General features: G+C 29.9%; 3 protein-coding genes across 4 annotated transcripts; all 3 read left to right on the top strand.

Annotated features, from left to right (window-relative positions):
- Window positions 1-8,260: 8,260 nt before the first annotated feature.
- LOC108464616 (uncharacterized) lies at window positions 8,261-12,217 on the top strand. The gene is made up of 4 exons (XM_017764984.2): window positions 8,261-8,468; window positions 8,678-8,854; window positions 9,518-10,804; window positions 11,903-12,217. The coding sequence occupies exons 1-4, from the start codon at window positions 8,454-8,456 to the stop codon at window positions 11,933-11,935; spliced, it is 1,512 nt and encodes a 503-aa protein (XP_017620473.1). The 5' UTR covers window positions 8,261-8,453; the 3' UTR covers window positions 11,936-12,217.
- Window positions 12,218-15,411: 3,194 nt separating this feature from the next.
- LOC108461879 (MOB kinase activator-like 1A) lies at window positions 15,412-19,534 on the top strand. 2 transcript variants are annotated; one of them, XM_017761850.2, is made up of 7 exons: window positions 15,412-15,587; window positions 16,551-16,599; window positions 17,560-17,668; window positions 17,953-18,046; window positions 18,207-18,340; window positions 18,538-18,701; window positions 19,257-19,534. In XM_017761850.2, exons 1-7 carry the CDS (start codon window positions 15,565-15,567, stop codon window positions 19,329-19,331), a joined length of 648 nt encoding a protein of 215 aa, XP_017617339.1. In that variant the 5' UTR covers window positions 15,412-15,564; the 3' UTR covers window positions 19,332-19,534. The 2 variants fall into 2 exon arrangements, with proteins under 2 accessions (XP_017617339.1, XP_017617340.1); XM_017761851.2 differs by lacking the exon at window positions 17,560-17,668 and having other exon boundaries at window positions 15,415-15,587; window positions 16,535-16,599.
- A 1,417-nt stretch (window positions 19,535-20,951) lies between these two features.
- On the top strand, window positions 20,952-23,085 carry LOC108461580 (uncharacterized). The gene is made up of 3 exons (XM_017761458.2): window positions 20,952-21,470; window positions 22,199-22,366; window positions 22,688-23,085. The coding sequence occupies exons 1-3, from the start codon at window positions 21,405-21,407 to the stop codon at window positions 22,892-22,894; spliced, it is 441 nt and encodes a 146-aa protein (XP_017616947.1). The 5' UTR covers window positions 20,952-21,404; the 3' UTR covers window positions 22,895-23,085.
- The last annotated feature ends 1,716 nt before the right edge of the window (window positions 23,086-24,801 follow it).

The following is a 24,801-nucleotide window of genomic DNA, read 5'->3' as shown; positions in this document are numbered from 1 at the left end:
CGCACCAACAATATTTTTATACTTGCAATTAGAGAAGGACAATCTGCACATGAAAGTGGTGGGAGCATTTTCCGGGAAATAATATCTTATCCAATCCATTTGTTTTTAATTAATTCAAACGAATCCAGTCAACTTAAATTTGACTTTAAAAAATTTGTCAATTTGCAATATTAGTAACATAATTTATTTTGTGATTAATCGTATTTTAATCTGTTCTTTAACTACACTAAGCAAACTCCCTTTTTTTTTTTTTTTTTCATTTTATTCCCCTAACCTGTTTGCCGACCAAATCATTTTCCTAGCAAGCTCGCTATCACAAACCCAATCTCCTTTTTTTTTAGTTAATTATTAAGGTTGTATTTTGTCAGTGCTTTTACTTTTTTTTTTATTTAATAAACATAACCTTTATTTATTTTGAATTACCTAAAACTATCTAAAACATTTGAACAAAATCTTCCGATTATCTACGGATTTGATTCTGTTCAAAATGTAACTTAACTCGGCATATATTCAATTCAAACTATCAGATTCAATGGTTAAGATTTATAGGTTGTTAATTATTTTACATAATTAATTTTTTTTTTCTACTTGTAATAAGTCAAGCTACTTTTGCCTTCCTGCTTTATTTATTCTGGCTCTCCATCCACTATCATTGGCAAAGTGAGTTCACAATTATTGAGTGTTACTTTTCAGCAATTTGAATTAGTGGTTTGTATTCAGTTTATTCCATCGATTCCATTTTCTTAAATTTAATAAGAATCAAGATAATTTAAAAATTAAATATTGAAGTTAAGTGGTAAATTTTGTTTGATATATTTCTTAAAATTAAGTTTAGAATATGATAAGATTGCTTGTTAATTTTTTTAAATTTTAAATATAAAATATTTAAAAATAATATTAAAAGAAATAAAATAAATTGAAAATAATTATATATTAAATGATAAGTTATTTCTTATCTACTTTTCATTTTTCACACTTTTTATTGAAAAAATAAAATCTATCATTTACTTTTTATTATGGATTATTAAATTGAATATTGGTTAAATTTGGAATGCGACTCAACTTATTCATAAACAAAATTGAATACAATCAATAGATAAAGTTTAACTCTACCTTTTTATATATATTTTCCTTTGTTAATTAATTATTTAATGGGTTTCCTTTGTTGATTAATTGGTTTAGGTAGTGGGTGATAAGCCATCCATTACCTCTCAATAAGTCTATATTCCTCAACTAATCTTGAGATTAAAAATAAAATAATAAATAAAATCAGACAATGAAACGGTGTAGTTCTACTGTGCAAATGTGTTGAGTTGTTGGAATGGATTGTGTTTCACCTGAGCTTATATATAATATTAGTATATTTTATATTTATAAATGGTTATTATTTTTAATTTAATAAATTTTCTTTTATTAAATAATGTAAACATATATTTTAATGTTTATATTATATAGTTATATATTATTATATATTTAATTTTATTCAATGGAAATTATATAATATGAAAAATAGAATAAACAAATATAATACATAACTAAAACCGAGTTCAGCTAAACTAGATCAATCTTAAGTCTTGAAGTCTTGAATGTTGAAATACAATTTTAGATAAGCTACTCTTTTTTTTTTTTTTTTTTTTTTGCAATGTCTATTTTTTTCATCTCATACTTTTATTTAATTTTTCATATTTTAGATAAATATTTAAATTTAGACAAATAACTCGACTATAAACATGTATTAAAACAAACATTTTGAGTCCTGTATTTATATTATTGATAGATTGAAAGTTAATTATTAACTAATTATTATTACCATATACCTCAAATTAGGGGTGAGTAAAATTTGATTCGATTCAAAAATTTGAGTTTCGAGTTACTAAATTTTGAAAATAAGTAAATTAATCTCTCTCTCAACAAAAATTACAAAAGAATAAAATAATTTTAAAATTTATATTTTAAATATTTTATAATATTTTAAAAATAATATATAAATAAAGTTAAAATTTTAAAAATTTCTAAGGTAATAATTTTGGGACCTAAATAAATTAATTAATGAGCTCCAACATGAAATTAGTTATCTTGTAACAAGATTTTAATTTGACATGTTTAATTTTTTAATTTAATTCGAACAATTTCACTCGATTTAAATTTCATTTTACTTGACTCAATTCGAATAAATTTCAAATCAAATTAAGATGATAAAATAGGACTCATCAATTTAATTAACTTGAAAAATTTTACTTGATTCGATGAAATGTTGGGCCTAACTCAAACCAATAAAACATAAATAAGGAATCCACCTGCTTCTATTTTTCCATGCAATTATGAGAAAAAAGTGAAAACCAATTTGGACGAGTCCGCACAGCACATATCAATTGTACGATATTAGTTACAATTTTTTTTATAATTAGTGATGAATTTAATTTTAAAATATCAAAATATAATTTTAGTTTACATTAATTTATAATTTCATATGTTTTAATAAATTAAAGAAAAATTTTAAAGGTCAAAACCTATTAAATTACAATATAATTTAAATTATTTATGATATGATTGAACTGTATTTTTTTTATCCCTTTAGATTCACGTATACTTATTTTAATTTTTAAATGTGTTGAAGTGTTTGTGGTAAATTTGAAAGCCGAAGATCTAAATTTTTGTTTGTAACAGAAAATTTTACTCTTATTAAATCCATTCTTATAAATAAGTTTGTTTCTTTTATAGCATGTCTTTGTATGAAGGCACTACCAAAAAGTTTGTAAGCCTATTGATAGAGGTACCAATAATTTTTGGTGGGATCAAAACAAGGGAAAAAGAAAACTAAATTTCATTCAGAAATTGCGTTTGTCGGAAAAATAAAGGAGGATATAGAATCAGGACATAGATGGAGTTTATATGAGATAACTTTTCTTTTAGCTTTGCAAGTGGTATATTGAGGTGTTTTTTCCTTGTGAATTGTATATAACTCTTGACAAAGAAATCTGACAAAGCCTTGATATGAGGATAATATCTTAATATTGTTGGGTGTTCGATCGGATTGCTCAATAGGCAAGATTTTGAAGACTTGTTTAAAAGGATTCAACCCCTTAATCAATATGAATATATGATTGACCAAATTAAGTTATTAGTCATTATGTTATGCATAAGTTGTAGATTTATTCTTTATATTTTAATTTGATCTTTATTGTATTTCTCGAATTTTGAAATTTTAGAAATGATACAAAACAATAGCAATTAAAATCTCTAGATCAAATTCTACTGGTAATCTCGTATTGTGCATAAATTGTAGATTTAACTTGGTGTTCTTTAATATGATTATATTTAGTTCATATACTTTTCAATTTTGATATTTTAATGTTGACTCAAACAATATCATTAAATTCATTAACTAAAATAATGTGATTTTTTATGTATTATGTAGAGATAACAAGTCGATATATCATTTACACATGAAAATATATTTGCCACATAAGATTTTGAAAATAATATAATTTAATTGATCAAATTTAATAGCTATCATTTAGATTAAAACTGAAATATCACATTTTCAAAAAGTTCAAAAAAAACTATAAGTAACTAAATATAAGTTCAATGATTAAATCAATAAATTATGCATAATATAAGGAAGAATAACAATATTTGACCATATTATTTCTTCTATTTACTTAATTAGTTCTTTTCACTTAAACTTGATAATAGGCTGGGCTGTTCAAAAAATAAGAGGGTTTAAACGAAAATATAAGGCTAAAAAATGGACTTGGACAAAAAATGAAGCTTATTTTCTAAACAGGTCAAGTCTCAGATAAGAGTTTTTCAATCTGAGCCCGGACCAAATAAATTAACTATTTTTCAATAAAGAAATATATATCTTTTTTTGGTGTTTTAGAACTATTTTTTTGTGCGTTTTTACTACTATTTTGCTGTCATTTTTAATATTATTTGAATATTGTAGAACTTATTTTTATTGTTAATTTTATTACAATTTTAATTATAACTATCCTATATAAATATTTTGTAATATATTTGTAATACCCTGAAAACTTTTACAGTAAGATATTATCCTTGATATAGTAAAATAAGGAAATAAAGTGACAAAAAGGGAAATTTTGAGTTATGTCAAAATTGAGAAGTATATTATGATATATTAATTCAAGAAAGGACTAAATTGTAAAAGTGAGAAAAGTTTTGTTGCACAAGAGTAAATACTCAAAATTTGAGGGGTTAAAGTGTAAATATGAAAAAGTTAAAGGACCAATAGTGTAAATATTTTAAGAGTGGAATGATCTAGAAACTAAGGAAAATGGATGAATTAGGACCAAATTGAATAGGTGAAGAACTATGAGGGACTAAATTGCAATTTTACCAAATTAAATGATGACTCAAGGATAGAATTTTAAAAGATAATAAAGGGAAAAATGGTCAATTGGAAGAGAGAGAAATCTAGAAAGCAATGATGATGTTGGAGATATTTTAGATTAAATAAATAAATAATAGTTTATTAATATTTTAATTTAATTTTTAAATGATATTTTATTATTTTATTATTATTTTATTTAGTATATATAAGGAAAGAAAGATGAAGAATCATCATATTTTTCCCATGCACCCAACGTATGAAGAGAAAAGGAAGAAAGAAACTTTCTTTTCTTTACAATTTGGTCCTTCTACCAAAAATTCACCATTTTCACCCAAAAATTAAAAGAATTTCCTTAGCTATCAAGAGAGAAAAATGTTAAGGAGGCTATGGGAAGTTAAAATATCAAGTTGGATTCAAGAAATGGAGGCTGATGGAGAGAGAAAATCAATATGAAGGTTGGAATCAATAGAACAAGGTAAGAACATCATGATTTCAATATATTTTTAAGTTTGATATTATTGAAAAAGCTTGGGATTGATGTTAATGTAGAGTTTCCCTACATATGGTCCTATGTTCTTGATATGTTAATGAAGAGAAATAAGAGAAAGTGGAGAGAAATAGTGTAGAGAAAGAAAATAAGGGTGTTATTAACATGGTAATTAATATCTTGCACTAAAACAGTTCTAGATAGCAGCAGTAATCTAACTTTGAAAAATCACCATAAATTGTAGAAATTGAATTAGAAGATTAAAAAAATATTTAATTAAAGCTTATTGAGTCTAGGTTCTCATAGAAGAAACAGTGTAAGCAATGGATTTGTAAATTTTGAGATATAATGAATTTTGTGAGACAAGGTCAGAATGAATTCGGGTTCCCCTGTTCAGACTTTGAAAAATCATAAAAAAATGAATAAAAATAATTAGGGGCTTAAATTTATATGTATAGAATCCTGAATTAGTCTAGTTTTATTAGAAACAAACTAGAACATCATTTGAATTCTGTACAATGAGATAATTAATTTTTAGTGAAGAAGGGTCAGAACTGTCAGACAGCAGAACAAGGGTGACTTTAATGAATAAACTGACTAATTGGATAAACCAAAAATTCTGAAAATTTTATGGTAAGAATATATGTGAGTCTAGTTTCAGATAAAATTTACATATCTTAATTTGTACTTCTGTAACTCAAGAAATAAATAATTTAGTGACTATGGCTTAAATGGATGACTTTGAATATACATATAAGTAAATAGTGAAATTATTGATAATGTTACTTATAAGCATATTATATAAATTTAAGGATGTGGAATGGAGAGGAGGAGGAGGAAAATATATATGAATATTCAGCAAGCATGACTAATTTACATGTTTTAGGCTTAAGGACTAAATTGAATAAAAGTAAAACTTTATGGGTAATTTTGTAAAAATGTCAAAAATGACCAAATTGCATGAAATGGATTAATTTTATTATTTAAATTACAAAATTGAATGAAATTATTAATTTAGTTCAAGATAGGGGGAAAACATGTTTTAGGGATTAAATTGAAAAGTGTTGAAATTATGGAAAAATTCTGATATTTTATAGAATTCATGGATTGTTATCAATATGTATGAGAATAATAGCTGCAAATAAGGATTAAATTGCAAGAATTTTATTTTCCTGCCCCCAAGGATGAAATCGTCATTAATTAAAAGTTTAGGGGCAAAATGGTAACTTTTTCTAGAGCATTAATTAAATGCATTAGAATATGAAATGAATGAAAATGATGATCAAATTTATTTATAAAAATCCAGACGACTCAAATATGAGACTTGATCGTGGAAAAGAAAAGATATCGGATTAATGAAATTATAAACACAAACAAGCAATGAGGTAAGTTCGTGTAACTTGAATTATATTCTTAAATGCTTGAAATGCATGTTTTTGATATGAATATGATTTGAATGTTCATTATATGAAATTTATGAAACATTGACATATTTGATGGGAAGAAATCCTGGTTGAATGAAAGGAAAATTCGATGGATTTCTGAAAAGGAATTGACGGTAAAAAGGATCTAGCCCGGACGGGTGATCCTATCTGATATAGCCCTCCGAAGAATATGTGGAAAATGGATTTAGCCGGACGGTAATCCGAATTAGGTCTCAATTTAGCCTAGACGGTAATTCGATCCAAGCTCATTAGAGTAATTGTCGTTGCGGAGATTTAGCCTGGACTGATAATCCCGACAATACTCTATGAGTTTATATTACAGGGGATTTAGCCTGGACTGGTAATCTCACTGTAAGGATGAGGTTCGCGGGAGTGTGCTCTCTGATATGAAATGTGTAAGACCATAGTTGAAAGATACCATGGCAACCTGATATGAAATGTGTAAGACCATGGTTGAAAGATACCATGGCAACGTGATATGAAACGAATAAGACCATGGTTGAAAGATACCATGGCAACGTGACGGGAAATGAATAAGACCATGGTTGAAAGATACCAAGGCAACGTGACATGAAAAGAATAAGACCATGGTTGAAAGATACCATGGCAACATGACAGAAAATGAGTAAGACCATAGTTGAAAGACACTATGGCATCATGTCAAAGATAAATAAGACCGTGGATGAGAGACGCTATGATATCTATTGAACAATTGATATTCAGGTAATACGTATTAGATGACGAATGGTTACATGAAATGGTTGTGTGAAATGTTTACAAGAACTGGTCATATGGAAATATATGTACAAAATAGTTGTATGAAATAATTATGAAGATAGATAAACAAAATAAGAATAAGTATATGGAATATAATTTATGTTAAGTTTGATATAAACTTTACGGAATAAATATACTTAAAATATATGGAAATGATGAAACATGAAATATTGATATAATGAAACGATTGATATATACTTATAAAGAAACGGTAATAAAATTAATATGTTTCATGACATGTACATATATGATTATCTTTGATACGTTGATACAAGGAAATTATGTAAGTAAAGACAATTATTAAACTCAAATGCGACATGTCGAGAAAATAAGTATATCAATGTTGAATTTATATGAAATATATGCAAGTATACTAACAATGATGTGGCTTGACACTTAGACAAAGGACAAGCTATTGATTGAATGGTAATATGTTTAATTACAATAAGCATTGAAATGGTAAGTACTTAGATGAAAATAAAATTTAAGATTTTGCGAATTTTTTTTTATAATCTCGATTTAATTCCATTTGGTTTCTAGTGTATGTTTGGGGCTTCGAGGGCCCAATAGAGAGACGTTATGATTATTTTCAAAATCTGAATAATAAATGACTCAGAATTATCTGAAAATATTCAATAAACTCCGGTAATGCCTCGTTACCTATTCTGGCAATGGATACGAGTAGGGGGTGTTACAATATTATCAATTTATTTTAACGTTTTTAAATATATTTGATATATTATATTTTTAAAATTTGTTATATATAATAAAATAATTTAAAAAATTAAAATAATTTGATAAGATCAAATTCAAATTTAATTTCTTTAATTTGAATTGAAAGTAAATAAAATTTGAGACTTATTTTTCAAGCGAAATCTAAATTTAAAAAACCGACCTAAAATTTTGGTAACACATTACCCGAATCCGATCATGAGCACTATTTTCACTTATCTGCCACAAATCCCTCGCACTTCCCAACGCAAAACCACTACATGCATTTAGCCACGTTGATCTCTCGTTCTTCCACGTCATATAAAATAATTTTTTACAAAGTGGGCCTCCCCAGTAGGAGCGCGCCAATTGTTCAATACCCTTAAGGAAGAAAAAGAAGAATAGAACAGGAAAACGATTGGACAGAAGAACCGCACCGGTTCGACCGTTGTTGTGTCAGCTGAAGTGGCGTGTTGGTAAATAAAACAGACAGAAAAGGGTAGTTTGGTAATAACGCGAAGGACTTTCAGTTCCCAACTGACAGCTGCTTCAAGGGAAAGGGAAAAAAAAAAAAAAAAAAAACTAAAAACCAAACAACCTCCCTTTTTATTCTGTTCTTCTTCTTCTTTACAATTTGGTCTGAAAGATACAGCATCTGTTCGATGCATTAGTGGCTACAATGGCCGATTCAGAGGTAAAGTATCTCTACTACTTTTCTTCATAATCTAGTTATTGTTCTTTCTTTTCTTTTTGGGAGCGAATTTTCAATATTTCATTTTTTTTCAAAAATTGCTGGATTTTGTTTTTAAGAAAGAGTTGATTTCGATCCTTTTATTAAAAAATGAGTATTTTTTTTATGTGGGTTTTGCTTCATGTTTTCTGGGTATTTTGTTTTTTGAACAGAAATTGACGGCTTTGAAAAAGGCTTATGCCGAAATAATTTTGAACACGGCTAAAGAAGCGGCGGCGAGGATAATGGTGTCGGAAAGGAAAGCTCTCCGGTACCAGCAGGAGCTGTTCGCGGCTAAAGACGAGGCATTACATATGTTGCTTAGGTTGAAACAGATGTTGGACGCTAAGGTAACTGTTTGGTTTTTAGTATTGTCTTTGTTTCTGTTATTTTTGTTCGTGTCTGATGATGTTTCAGTGCCTATGTTATAATTTTTGTTTCGTTAACTGCATAAAGTTTCATAATGTGGGTTTTCTCTGGTTAATTTGTTTTTGTATCAATTTGCTAAGTTGATTGCATAGAAGTAGTTTCCATTAAATTTGTAACGCAAAAAAGGGAATTTCATATGATTGGTTTGATTGCTTTTAGTAAAAAGCATTTCGAACATTATACACGACAAAGTGAGCTTGAAAGAATTCAACTCACGAATCCGGATTGCATTTTGGTTATGAGGTTGTTTTCTGTTAGTAACTGTATTTGCTTTCCTTTCCTTTCAATGGGTTGCTTTTATGGTGAGACTAATGTATTCATTCATGAAAATTTACTGGTATATGCGCATAAGATTGAAGCAGATAATCGAGATTGTTTATTTTGTATCTTATATTGGAGATCATTTTGTTATCTTGTGATCCATCATATCTTATAAGCTTGAACTTTTATAAATGTTCCCTTCTATTTCAAGGCCATACCCTTGTAAATGTGTGCTTTCAAGGTTATCTATGGAAAACAAATAGTTGGTCCAATTGAGCCAATGCTTAAAACTACAGTATTTTCTGTCTGCTCCGTGATTGTAGGTTAATGAAGCGGAGATGATGTCTTTGAATCAACAGAAAAGAATTGAGGAGCTCGAAGCACAACTAGGGGAAGCCGAGGATATAGTTAGAGATCTTAGAGCAGAGTTGAGAGAAGTACAAGATGAGTTGGAGAAGCTGACTAAAAACTCAATGCAGTGTTCGAGTGAACAAAAATCAGGACAAGATTTTGCTGCTTCTGATGAAATGTCCAATGTAAAAACGATCAGCGATTTCGGGTCTGTTAGATCTTCTCTGCTTGATGCACAGACTGACATTGTGACAGTTTCCGCCATCAAGAGTTCATGTCCGAGTGGAACAAATGTGGGTATTAAGTGTTCTTGTAAGGATAATTGCTACGTCTGTAACCCTGATTTTGCTTCCATAGTGATGAGACGAAAAGAGCCTGACCTGTATAGAAATGGGTGCACTCAGAGGATTCGTGCACTCGAAAGGTGTCTGTTGAATGAAAATAAAGTAGATGACGCAAAGAACGAAAACGCTGGAGAAGATGATGAAAGGAAGGATATGTGCTCGAAATCTTCTCTGAGAACTGACAATGGCAGACTCGAGGAAAGAATGAATGAGTTCAAAACGATGCAAAATGACGTTCACGACATCATCCGAGCACTTCCTCTTGGTCCTTTTCGTAAGAAAAGGAAACGATGTGCTAGATATAAGAAAAATAGAGCTACCTCGCCGATGTATATGTGTGATCAGGTCATAGCAACACGCCAAGAATCTGATCAACTGTGCGCTGAAAGTTTTTCACATGCTGCTGATGAGAATGCTCAATTCGGGGAAGATTCTAGGATCATCAATCATGATGCTCTGAAGGGTTCTCAATCTCCTCCTATCCCCAGTTCGCCTCCGAATGCAGTGAAAGCAGTTACAGAATCAGGATATGAAAAAGTTGACAATGACGAAAACAATGATAAATTGCTGGTAGACAAAAAAGAGTCAACAAGGTTAGACGGTGGATTGGTTGAGAATTTAGGGGATGCATTTTGCAAACCGGATCTTGAGATGGTTGATGTGTCTGCAGTAAACTCGGATGTTAAAGTGTCTGAAGGATCTTCTACTCAATTGGTAAATAATAAGTTTCTCATGTACACAAGAAAGCGGAAGAAGGATCCTTTGAGCAGCCCCGATAGAGATTTCTCACTTGATAATGATAATTCTAAAAGGAAGACAGAGGATAAACAAAACGGTTCTCTAGACTCAGAAAAGTCGACATTGACAACTGAATCATCTCGAGACAGTCGGCGACTGGCACAGGTGGCTCGCCAGGTTGGTTATCAATTTCCGTCAGTGCTTCTTTACACATTATATTTGTGCAGGGGTCGGTGTAGGCATCATCAAGTAGGGCATGTGTGTTGCCATATTAGACAGTGATTAGGTTTGGAGAAGCTTAGATTCTCATAACCTGATATGATAGTGAAACCATCGGTGAATTCGGGTCATAATTTTTTTTTTTTTGGACAAGTGAAGAATCCATTACTCAAGAAGCAGAAAAACCTGCTACATGAACAACATCAGTCAACAAGAAACCATACAAAGCCTATACAAGAAAACAAAACTATGCATTCATGTACTAGATAAGCCCCAATTCAAGCAAAGCTGTTCGTGTTAATGGTGTCCATCCTGTTAATCTGTTTACCATTCAGCTGCATTCTCACCACTTCTTGAATTCTTGAAAGCAAGACCACCGGATTAGAAGGTTTGCCAAAGAGTCTGCCATTCCGCTCACAACAAATGATATGTATAAATGCAGTCCATGGAAGTTTGAGAATGCAATCTATGAGAGACTTACCTTTCAAGTAAGTCATAGCCCAAGTCCCAATAGATCTTATAATACCACAGAGAACCAAAATCAATCCCCAAAACCTTCGGGAGAAGCCACATTCAAAAAAGATGTGGTCTCTTGTTTCAGTAGCTGAGGAACATAGAAGGCAACTGCTATCAGTGTTAAGATCACAAGCAATTAACCTCTCTCTTGTATGTAGCCTGTTCAAAATAGCCATCCATGCAATGAGTGTTTAGGCACATGGAGTGGAAACCAGATAAGCGTCTGCCAAGGCACCTTTTCCCCTTTCATTCGAGTATCCTCCCAGAGCTTAGTGTTAGACACATAAACACCAATAGGGAACAGCAAAATAGGTTCAGCAGCAAGATCCCTCAGCTTAAGGAGTCGCCTCCATGTCCAGCTGCTAGAGGAGTTCAAAGAAACATTCCAGAAAGAATCCCCTTTTAAAATTTTATCTCATTTGATTGTATGTTTTGAGCTGCATTCTTCCAATTTTTAATAATTTGATTTCCTTTCATGATAGCTACAATCCATTGTTTTTATCATAATACCAAAGATGTCTGTTGTTTCCTCTTTTGCAGCTCATATCATTATCGGAAAAGAAGTGGCGGTAGTAAATTGGGCTGCTGTTGGGTGCATGAATACAGGAATGCTGAACTGGAGCAGCAAAAATTGTTGCAGTCCCCGAGTCTGATGGGCTTATTGAGCTGGTGTTTTATTAGAAGAAGATAGATGGAAGAACAAGGAAGAGTTACTATATCCATTTAAGTAAAAACAACGTTGTTGTATGTTTTTGGTGTTGTTTCGGTCTCATTATTATGGAATATATCAACATCTAACTCTTTTGAATTAGCTTTACTAATATGATTGAAGTTGCAGCATTGCTATTGGTTAAAGCTAGGGATGCCAAAATCCGATCAATGTATGAATTTTGACCGATTTGCTCAATTGCTTGTTTCACTCTGCTTTGTAAAACGAAGGGTGGGCCTTGCACTCTTTAAATAGGGAAAATATTTTGTATAATTTCGATTATGAACCAGTAGAATGATTAAATTGTATTTTAATTTTTTCAAAAATTTAAAATTAGTCCCTAAAAATAATTTTATTTTTCGCGCGGGCTAACCACCCTTATTGCCTATATATTTTTATATATTCCTATTATATTTTTAATGTGTATTAGGTATATAAAAAACATCATAAATCTAGAAATATTATATATACATGCATAGTAACTTAATGACAACATCTGACTGTTACAAAGTAGGAGGGCCGGTGATTAACTTGTAATTTTCAAATAGTTCAGTGATCATATTGTAACTTTTAAAATTAAATGACTAATATAAAAACCTACTAATAATTGTGTGACATTGTGTGAAATTTACCCTAAAATCTTTTTCTACAGTTCTTATTTTTAAACAATATATAAAGCTCTTGTTTGCTTTTCAGGTGGAATTTATATCTCCTCGAGAAGTTCATAGAATACTTCGTCCCGGCGGTTTCTGGGTCTTGTCTTGGCCACCGATAAACCACGAGAACCGGTGACGTGGATGGAACACAACCATGGAAGAGTTGAAATCAGATTACGACAATGTGCTTTAAATTGTATGCCAAAAGGGTGACATTGCTGTGTGGCAGAAACCTTCGGATAACGATTGCTACGTTAAAAAACTTGCTGGATCAGATGTGTATCCGGCCATGTGTGACAACAGTCTCGAACCCGATTCGGCATGGTACACTTCGCTCCGACCGTGCGTATTAGTTTTGGACCCGAAACTTACGAAATCAGCCTTGGAATCCCTTCCGAAGTGGCCGGAGAGGTTGCAGCTTGTGGTGTATGATCGGGACCTTATTGGAAATTACCATGATTGGTAATTTCAAATGACCTCTATTATATTTGAAGATGTTGGGTGAAATTAGACTCAATTAAAACGATGCTTCACCCGGTAGACGTTTCTTAAATGGGTTATACTTCTACAGGTTGTAATTTTTTTTTAACAGAGAATTTCTTTTTTGAAAGTTTGCAAATTAATATAACTAAAATACAAATACAAATATATGTTTTAGTAAACACGAAGCATAAAATCAAATTATTACATTACAGACAGATTAAAAATTAGTATAAATTGTAAAATTAAATAAACATAAAGAAATTAAGCAACATTAAGATTGATTAACTAAAGTTCACACATAATAATAATAATTGATGAAATTGAGTCCTACACATATAATTGCATATGATATATCTCATCTAAATAATTAACACTCATGATTTTTCGTGTTTAACAATCGACTTATGAATAGTTTCAATCGAATAATTAATTAAATAAGGAAAAGGTTTTTGTTTATGGTGTTAATTGCCCCACTTGATAATATAAATCCACCATTTTTCAAAAATTACTCATATATTTAAAATAATAGGATCCACTTTTATAGTTTTATAATTTTTATATTTTTATAAAATTAATAATTTAACAATCTAACTGTTATATTTTATATTCTATTTATATAGATTATGAATGCAAAATTTGATGTAAATTTATTTGTTTTATGCAAAAAAACTTTCAGTTGTTCGATAAATATTAATATGTACACTTTTTAGATCAAGATGGTAGATATATAAGGTAGGTAAACCAAATTTTTTTTTTTGGGCTTGGAATTAAGTTGTATAATTTTATGAGAGCTAAAATGCAATTTTATTATTTTAATAATTTATATCTTTACAATTTTAAAAGACTAAATAAAAAACTTATTATTTTGAGGGCAAAGTACAATTTTATCATGTACCAACTTTAAAGTTTTATAAATATTAAAGGACCAAAAGATAAATATACCATTTTAAGGGTAGGGCCATTTCAGCCCTCTAAATTTTAAAAACAAACCAAACTGAAAAACTATTTAGAAAATTAACTATTTTGACGTTTTACATGGGGATTTCTCTGTTTAACATTTGGAAAATTATCTTTTTGAGTGAAGGTGTGATAAAATACAATCCATTAAGAAGAAGATATTATGTTGTTTTTATTTTATTAATCAATTAGAATAGATTTTTTAAATGAATATTTAAATTACTATATTTATTTTTATTTAAAATTATTTAAAATAATATAAAATATTGTATTAATAAAATTAAAATAAAAATATATTATCTTTTAAAATTAATATTTACTTTTATTAAACAATATAATTATATTAAATACTTATATTTATTAATTTATCAAATAATTTTTAATATAAATTTAGCAGTTATAAAATTAAATAATAAAAATCTAATTCTGAATTTTTCACTACTTAAAATTTCACTTTCTCAAACACCCCAAATAATCTAAAACTAATCTATTTTTCTAAAAACAAAATCTATTTAGTATATTCTTAAAGAGAAACCTACATGTTCCTACATTAATTATTTTCATACTAATAAAAAAATATAGGCTTAATATAACATTTGGTACTTAAACCTTACACTTTTTCCTAATTTAGTACTTAAACTTGACAATTTTTCTTAAGTTGGTACTTAAACTTTTTGAGGGTCCAATTTGTTACCTAAACTTGACTTTTTTTTCCTAATTTGGAACCTAATCTTTTTTTGTTCGATTTGGTACTTGTCAAACATTTTACAAACTACTCTAATATACTAACAATGTTTTCTAATGAAGTAGCAAGAATAATCAATATATGATCGACATGTGCACTTTTAGTTTTATTTATTTAATTGATTATTTTATTAATTAAAATAACGAATTTATTTTAATTTGGGTTTTAAAAATATTTATTATTTAATATTAATTGTTAAGAATAGGTCAATACTTTTTTTAACATGAATTTTCTTTAATCTTGACAATATTTTTGTAGCATAACAAAATTTTTTTAACACCGTTAGTGTTTTGCGTAATTTGTATAACATTTAATAAATTTAAGAATCAAATTGAACCTAAAAAAAGTTTAGGTACCAAATTAGTAAAAAGTGTCAAATTCAGGTACAAATTAGGCTAAAAAAAATTTACGTACCAAATTAGAAAAAGGTGTTAAGTTCAGGTACAAAATGTTATATTAAGCCAAAAAAATTATAAAAAAGACAGCTGAGCTGAGCTTACGCAAGGAATAATAATAAATTCAAAAAAAAAAAATAGTAAGAGGAACGAAAGGTGACAAAAGGAAAAATGCCTTTTCAGCTTTTCAAGTCTCCCACCTGAAGAAAGGCAAAAAAAAAAAAAAAAAAAATCAAATCCTCTCTATATCTCTAACCATGAGTCTCTTCGGTCTGGGCAGGTGAGTGTCAATATTTCCATTTTCTTTTTTTAAATTTCTCCTAAAATACTTAATCCTTTTCTATGATTTACATTTTTTTTCTTTTTTGATTTTGCAATGATGCTTTATAGATTATGTGAGATCTGTTATAATTCTATGATCTTTTTGCTGATTTAAGATCAGCAGCGATCAATTCATTATTTTTTTGGCTGCCATTAAGTTTATTTAAAAATTCTGAAAACATTTTTCTCTTTCTTCCTGATTTGTTCTCTGGATTCTTTGATTTATTTGTTTAAACTGCAATCCTATTGTTTTTTGTTAGTGCAATTTGATAATGGTTGTGGTTAGGTGCTCTTTTGATTATTATAAATTTTCTCAAATCTTAAAGCAGGTCAATCACGTCGATCATCAATATTGTATTTGGATTTTTGTATGATAATTAAATTGAAGGCTATACATAACTGATCGTGAATCTCAATGCATGTTGAACTCGCCTGTTGAACTCGCCTTCATGTTCTCATTTAATGATTTGCTCTGATAAAATTAGTTGATTCGATGTTAGAACTACGATTAAAAGCTATGCCGTACGGATGGTTTTCGTGAATGAAGATGTTAGAAAGGTAGAAAAGGTGCACATATTGATTGTTATCTTAGAAAGTATGTGGCCTTGATTGAAACAGATGAGCTTTGCATCTAGGTGCTGAATTTTATCAAATCAGAGTGTATTTTCCGTCTTATAAATATTGTTTTTTTACTTCAAAAAAAAAAAAATCAATTTGATACACCATGCTGTAGATACATGAAATATACTCAAGTTTTTTTTATATAATTCTATGGAAAAAAGCTTTTGAAATTTGAACTTACCTATATTAGATGTATGTATTTCAGACTGCCATTCTCATGTCTGAGAGTATAGCTGGTATTCATGATTTGTGAGTCTTTTCAGTTAACCATTTTCCTGATAATAGATTGCTCTAAAAACAGAAATCAGCGAACATTCCGCCCAAAAAAAAGTGCACCCTCTGGAAGTAAGGTTGGTTATTTTTGTTCCTTTTCCTTATGAAAAATAATTAATATATTTTATTTCTGCTTGTTAGAATTTGATGTGATACGTTCCCTATCATTTTGCTTGAATCTTTGGGATTGTTGATGTGACCGCTGATCACCTTCCCAATTTATTCCCTTGGTAAATGTATATATTTATTAGTAAGAATTTCTTGAGTGTGAACTTGAAACTTTAGCATACTGGTCTGGAGTATTCTACAAAGTGTCCAGATTTAGAATCAAAATAAAAGCAAGCACAGCTTAACAGTTAAGATCTAATGCATCAAAAATCTTAAACAAGACCCTGGAAAGTTGGCTTCATTTGCAAAGCATACTAAGAAGAGAAGCTCCCGAATCCTTGATCTAATTCCTTCTGCTGGCTCTTCTGCTTCTTGGATTTTTAGCTACTTAAATGGTTGTCATTAATACTGAAACTTGCTATTTCTATCTGTAAAGCAAGAATTCCCTTGACCATACCAACAGATGAAAAGAAGAAAAAAAGCTGACTTTACCATTCATATTCCTATTTGATAAATTTCATTGCTTTTGAAGTCACTAATTCAACTAAATAATTTTACACTGTGATGTTCTACTTAAAATTCTCTGTGGCAAAGTGGAAATACTACAAATTTCAATGCTTTACTGACATGCATTATGGTCCTACAGCCTTACCTGTAGGACCAACTCATGGATGTTCGAGGGTCTTATGTACACGTACCATATGCTATAATATTTTTTACTAAATGGGGATCTACCTCTAAGCATGGTTAGTTGTACTGCTGTGTTTTGAACTGGACAATGATGTATAACCTTTTAGAGGTTTCTCTCCATTTCTTCCGAACTGGCTTCTTTATAATCTATATAAATACTTTCTGGACTTCATTCTGCTATAGTAGTGGCTTAGCAGAATTTACAGTTCTCATCCTAGTACTGTAAACATGTAATGCAGGGTGCACAGCTTAAAAAGCACATTGATGCTACCTTGGGCAGTGGAAACCTAAGGGAAGCAGTAAGGTTACCCCCAGGGGAGGATTTACATGAATGGCTCGCAGTCAATAGTATATCTTGCTCCCTCTCTTTCTTTCTAACTCACACCCTGCACGCACATGCAAAGAATCAGAATAATTCCTTATTTATTTAAACTTGTGTATAATTTATCCATGAATATTCGACTTTTGGTGTGGCCATGCTGTAAGTTACTTTCATGAGCTCATTTATTTTTATTGAATTTATTAGCTGATTTTTGATAGAATGTTTTTGTACATTTTCTTTCCTATTTCTAGGTCACTACCTAATTTCATTGGAACTCATTGCTTAAATTTAACTGTTGGATCATTTTCAGCTGTGGATTTCTTCAATCAAGTGAATCTGCTCTATGGCACCCTTACAGAGTTTTGTACTCCTGAGAACTGTCCTACAATGACTGCAGGCCCTAAGTATGACATATTGAGCCAGATTCCTTTTGCCTTTTTCAACAAATTAATCATACAAATCCCAGTCTTAAACTTTTCATCATGCTGTAATACTCTGTTGTTGATTGATTATTTGCTGCTCAACAAAACCCTTGATTATTTGCTGCTCAACAAAACCTTATAGGTATGAATATAGATGGGCAGATGGTGTGCAGATCAAGAAACCTATCGAGGTTTCCGCCCCGAAATATGTTGAATATTTAATGGACTGGATCGAATCACAGCTTGATGATGAATCCATATTTCCTCAAAAGCTTGGTAAAAATTTTCATCATTCATGTGTTTAGTCATCTTTAGTTCTTTGTGATGAAGTCTGACATACCATCATCTAGAGAAAGCTGTTTATCTATACACGATGACAACAATGTTGGATAACATACTCTCCTCTTTAATTTTTTGATTGTGTCTGTGCTAAATACTTGCCTATGTTTAACTGCATATTTCAAATTTGCTAGGTGTAGCATTTCCTTCCAACTTCAACGAGGTCGTGAAGACAATATTCAAAAGACTGTTCCGAGTATATGCCCACATCTATCACTCACACTTCCAGAAAATTGTGAGCCTTAAGGAAGAAGCCCATTTGAACACATGCTTCAAGCATTTCATACTGTTTACTTGTGTAAGTCTTCTTCTGCTTAATAATTAATATATATATTTTTAATTCTCTACCCTCTTTTCCAAGGCAGGCCTTTACCACTATTTGCCCATTTTATACAACTAAATAGAACCCACTTGTTTACCTACTAGTGCTACAAAATAACAGTCATCATGTTGAACAATCCTGTTCAAATTTGTTGCAATATGGATAGAGCTAAACCTTTCTCCTTTTATATGTATATTTACTTATTTATTTTTGTAGTGGGTGATGTTTCGTTTACTATATAATTTGTGAGAACGAAATGCATGCCATATATGTTTAATGGTATTTGTAGAAGAATCTCTTATATAGTCAAGAGACAAGAATATAGGTTGTGGAATGAGAAATCGGCATGTAAATATATATGTTCTTTTTTTTTTCATTTTAAGTAGCAAGACGGCAAACTATGGATCTAGTTTAATTTAAGTGTTGAAATGTTCTCTTAATCTCTGAAACATTCATTAGAAGATACAAGAAACATGCATAGTTGATTAGAAAGTTATTGGTTTAATTCTATTCACGGTTTTGCATCTGCAGGAATTCGGGCTGATCGACAAGAAAGAGTTAGCTCCACTTCAAGAGCTTATTGAATCCATCATAGTCCCTTGCTAAATATATAAGGGTTTAATTCAATTCCAAAATCTCCGTTTTTCTTATGATTTTACATTTTTATCACATATTTTTTATTCAAGCCCTGACAGGCCGGCACCCCCTTGTGTCATGCCAGCTTGATGCTTGCATCGGTTGGACCTAAATCTTCAATATTCTTTTATTTAAATTAATCAAAGGAAAACCAATATGGACATGTCACATAATATGCATACATTACTCTAAAACATGCAATTCTTGAAAAATTCTCTCCTAGTTTTAAGGATTTAATTTTTAATCACTCATACTATTAAGAATCTAATATTCTACCGACTGATTACATGAATGTTGACTTTTAGAGTTCTAGTTTTATTATATATGAATACAATAATCTTGGTAGATGTTGAAAACTGTGGCACCGATCGCCATGTATAGTGATTTGGTCAAAATTATGAGTAGTTGGAAAGGAGTATCTAAGATAGGTCGGGCTGGTGTGGGACAATTTTAGACATTAGGTTATTGGACAGCAAGGCTGCTGCCACTCCATGACCATGACACAACCAGCCCTTCATCCATCGTTTAGGGATGTGATCTTTTTCTTGACATTTCAACTATAGCGAAGTCAGAAATTTTTTTAAGGGAGGTTAAAATTAAATTATAATTTTTATAATAGTGAAAATATAATTTTATTATTTTAATAATTTTTGTTTTTATAATTTTTAAAGGATTAAATTAATTTTATAATTTTTAAGGGGTTAAAATGTTATTTTATCTTTATTAATTTAAAGTTTTAAAAATTTTAAAAGATTTAAATGAAAATTTTCTATTTTAGGGCCAGTGCCCTTCCACCTCTGATATTTCCTATTCCTCTTAACTTAATTAACAGCTTTTTTCTATAGCGACTACTCCCAATCCCATACAGGCTGTAGTAGTAAATTTTAACAACAATAATACTGTCATAAATACTGGTTTAAATATAAAAAAAATGCTTCTTTTTTTCTTTTGAGAAAGGAACGATTCATTAAACCAAATAAATTAGTGCGATACATAGGTAGTTTGTCTATGTCATCCATAGCTAGAGTTGACATGAAGTTGGGAAGTTCAAAATGCACAACGTAATTATCATAGTTTCTAAAAAAGACTAAATTTAATGCCTTTGCATTTAAGGGTATTTGCACAATGGTTGCCTTTTCGGAAAATAATTTGATTATTTTAGGTCTCCAAAAATGTCTTTCATCAATAATTTGAATAAGAATATAGTTTTCGGAGGAATTATTAGTAATTCAACCTAAAAGAAACAACTCAAATTTGGAATTCTGCATTTGTACTTTCATTTGATATAGTTTTATTTCTTTATTTTTATAATATTATCAGTTACTCTAAATAAATAATATCTTTAACTATTCCAATTAAATGCTAACCTTTTCAAAATAAAATCTCAAAATTTTTAAGTGCATAATAAAGGGATTGAAACAATAATTCACAATTTTTTGAGTAAATTAAGATAAAATTAATAATTTCTGATAAAAGAAATTAACGGCTAATTTAAGAATTGGGGATAACTTAGAGGCTAATCTACGCAAAATGCCAAATTAAGAAATAATAATAAATGACAGAATCTTCAAAAGACTAAAACCCGGTACACAAAGCAAAACGAAAACCGAGCCAAGTCTAACCATTATCCCTCGTTCTTATCATCTTCTCCCTCTTTTCTCTCCTCCATACTTTGAATTTATATTCCCAGTATATAGCTATGGTTCTTAGCTGACTTTTATTTTCTCCTCTACAACGAATCTAAATCGAAGGACCGTTTTGTCTAAATAATAGTTTCCCAGATTTAATATATATATATATATATATATATGATACAGTGAACAAGAAGATAAGATGAAGAAATAAAGGACGAGTGAAGAGTGGAAGAATAGAGTTTTTGATATTTTTCTTTAGTAGCTTCTCATTGAATATATAAATATCTCCCTTCTAATCCATTGTAAAAGTCATAACGTAACAGGTTACTGACCACCAAGTTAGGCCCACCTATTCTGAAATCTCACTAATGCTATATCGGTTACCCACAATTTGTTCGTAACGAAAAACATGGTGGGTATTTTTTCCAGATTTTCTGTTGGCAGGTCTGCCCATCGACGCTCCAAGAGTGCCTTTGTAAGTTTCTTTTTAATTTTTTTTCCTGTTTCTCTTTTTTAGAAGTTTATTTGGGTGGATTCTGTAACATTCAAATCTGAATATTTGGGTTTTTGTTTCCCTTTTGGATTAGTTCATTGAGGTTTCATCGTTGATTGGGTTTTCGAATTTTAAATTTTGTTTAGTTTCTTGTTTCTTATTGCTTTGATTTGGTCGAAATATCCCTTTTGTTTATGTGTTGGGATTGGTTGATTTACTTTTGAGATATCATGTCATTATGGTTCTGATCTGACTATATCTCTTATTGTCTTTCTTATTTAAGAACCATTTCTTTTTGAAATAGGTAATTTTGTTGCTGTGGTTTTGGGTTTTCATAATAAAATTCATTCATCATGTTCAAATTGTGTATCTAATTTGATGAAAATAATAGGAAGTAGTACTGCAGCTGAAACCTAGAGATTACCAATATGAGCAAATCCAGGTTTTCAGATCAACAATCTGTTTTCTTTCATAGTCTATAAAATTATAGATGCCTGGTATAATCCGTATATGCTTTTGGGGTTTTTGATCTCTTCTGTTATTCAATTCAAAAGCCCTTTTTGACTAAGGTCTGATATATTTCTTGTTTTTGCAAATAATTTTGTTGGAAACCCTGCTACTAGTATTAACCCCGAATTTTTGCCCTTTTAGACTAAGGTCTGATATATTTCTTGTTGCATGTGACCAATGATTCCCCTTCAACGGTGCAGGTGGAAACCAATGTTATGCCCCAAAATGCCGATGTAGTTGATGCTGCTACAGCTACCGCCCATGGAATTGAAGTAGCAGTTGAGTTCAAGCCTGTCGAATGTCCAACCGAGCCTTTGGACAATGACCGACCAATTCAGTGCCCCCTACCTGAACCTTCAATTCTAAACGTAATCTTTCGAGGCTCGCCCTTTGTGTTCTTTACCATTGATTGCACTAGTTTAGGGTTTAGGCTTTTTATTCTTGATTAATTCGGTGCAAGGAAAATGGTTCCTCTGAACTGCATCTTAAGAATTTGGTGTTACTAGTATATAGGCTTATGAGAAGCTTTTATTTTCATAGGTTATTATCTTTCTGGTATGCATGGTTTATATAATGATTGACCTCTTTGTTCATTTTTTATGTTGGTGGTAGGGAATTGTACAAACCATTACTTATGAGCTTTTCATCTATTTAAATTAAAATATCATGTACTGCTTTTCTGTAATCAGGATGGAAGGATCTGGAAGGAGCGAGTTTCGGCTAATGTAAGGAGAACTGAGTTGCCGGTTATGAAGGACGGAAGCACCCTTGAATCTGAGGCTACTGGAATGAAACCCCAAGCAACCCGCTCAAATCGCTTGATTTTACCGTCTCTAAGTGCCCCAGAACATAATTTATTGAATCTCCTTGAAGAATGCAATGCATCTGGGATCTAAAGTCTGGCATCAAATCTTGATTAGAGCTCAACTTGGAATAATTTGCATAATATAAGTTCAAGGTGTTTTTATTATATGTAGATCATGAAACCGTTACCCTCATATGTACTGGATGAAATCTTTCATTATTTGTATTTATTTCATTTGTTTCAACACCTCTGCAATGAGATTGTCATAAGTCAGTTCAAGTATCATGGCATCTATGATCGAACCGGTCATGCTTCTCGACTTCCTTTCAGGTTCCTGAGAAATTGTTAAAGTGCTTTAGGTAATAGACATGTTGTAGGGATAGCAATCCGATGTGAAGTCTTTGAGCAGAGACCTGTTAGTTGCATGACTCTTTCAGGTCAACAGGTTCTTTGGATGAATTTATCAAGGCCTAAAATGGTAGGGGTGTTCAGTTGGTTAATCAACTCGAAATAATATTAATCAAATTAATCGACCCTTCAAAGTTTCTATAATCGAACTGAATTTTTTTCAAAAAAATTAACCGAACTGAAATTTTTTCGGTTAATTCTGTCGGTTAACCAAATTAATTGAAAAATATTTTTTTTGGTTAAAGTGAGTATAAAATTAACCGAATTAGTCGAATTAACCAAATTACTTGAATTACTCAAATTAACTGAATTATTTGTATAAAATTATATGTTTTTATTTTATTTTTATTTTTAGTTTTAGATTTTTATTTTATTTATTAAATTATTTGTAATTTTTATGATTGTGTTAGGTACTTGGGTTAATATATATTAGATCGAATATTTGGGTTTATGTTGGATTGGGTTTGAATGAATAGTGAGCTATTAATATATTATAATTTTATTTATTATTTTTCAGTTAAACCGAAAAAATTCAGTTAACTAATCGGTTTCGAATCGAATTAACTGTTAACTAAAAATTCAAAAAATTATTATCCAACTCCCAACCAAATTAATTCGTTTAACAGACCAATTAACCAAATTCGATTGGTTAACTGAATTTTTTCGGTTTTACCCGAATTTTGCACACTCTTACTAAATGGAGGAGTGTTAGGGTGAGCTTTCTAGAGTCTGCTTTTCATTAGTTTTAATTAAATATAAATTATTAAAACTTTTGTAAACTATTATTCAATTACAGAAAATTATTAAAAGAAAGGAATTGATATATTTGATTTTTTTGAGCTCACAGTAGAATTGCTTTTGTTCAACACAAATTAAATAAAATATTATTGAATTACATAAATTATAAGGATTTTTAAAATATTTTTGTGTAACATTGAAGCTTATTGAAAGCTCATTCTAAAGAGTTTTTAGACTTGTTTTTAATAAATGATAATTGGCATCTTTAGTTCTTGAATTTTATCATTTTAATAGTTTATATCTTTTAATTTTTAAAAATTAAATTAAATTTTATTATTTTGAGGTTAAAATATAATTTTATTATTATTAATTTAAAATTTTATAAATTATAAAATATCTAAATGAAAATTTGTTCACTTTAGGGGTGTAGCAGGGCTAGACCCTTAGCTCCATCATTGTTTTCTTAATAAAAAGTTGATATGTTTTTAATAAATGGTAGTGTAGATTATACTCAAAACCACTAAACTATCAATAAATTTATGTTTTAGTTGTTTAATTTTAAAAATTACAAAATAATTATTAAACTATTTAAAAATATTTAATTAAAATTATTAAAATAATAAATAATTGACTAAAATATAAATTTATTAATAATTTAATAACCTTGTATAGAAATTTACCTAAATAATAATTGAAATTTTATTTTCTCCTTATCTATAAATAAAAAATAATACATTTCAACACACTCAAACTTACATCTTTATCTATTGACAATAATATTCATATTTTACATTTTTATCTATTGACAATAATACTCATAAAGTAAGATTCATCTCCACCTTGCTTGTCGTG

The sequence above is a fragment of the Gossypium arboreum genome, chromosome 11, assembly GCF_025698485.1.
Source record: "Gossypium arboreum isolate Shixiya-1 chromosome 11, ASM2569848v2, whole genome shotgun sequence".
NCBI lineage: Eukaryota > Viridiplantae > Streptophyta > Magnoliopsida > Malvales > Malvaceae > Gossypium > Gossypium arboreum.
Note: the sequence above shows the minus strand (reverse complement) of the source record. Positions and strands in the feature narration are given on the sequence as shown.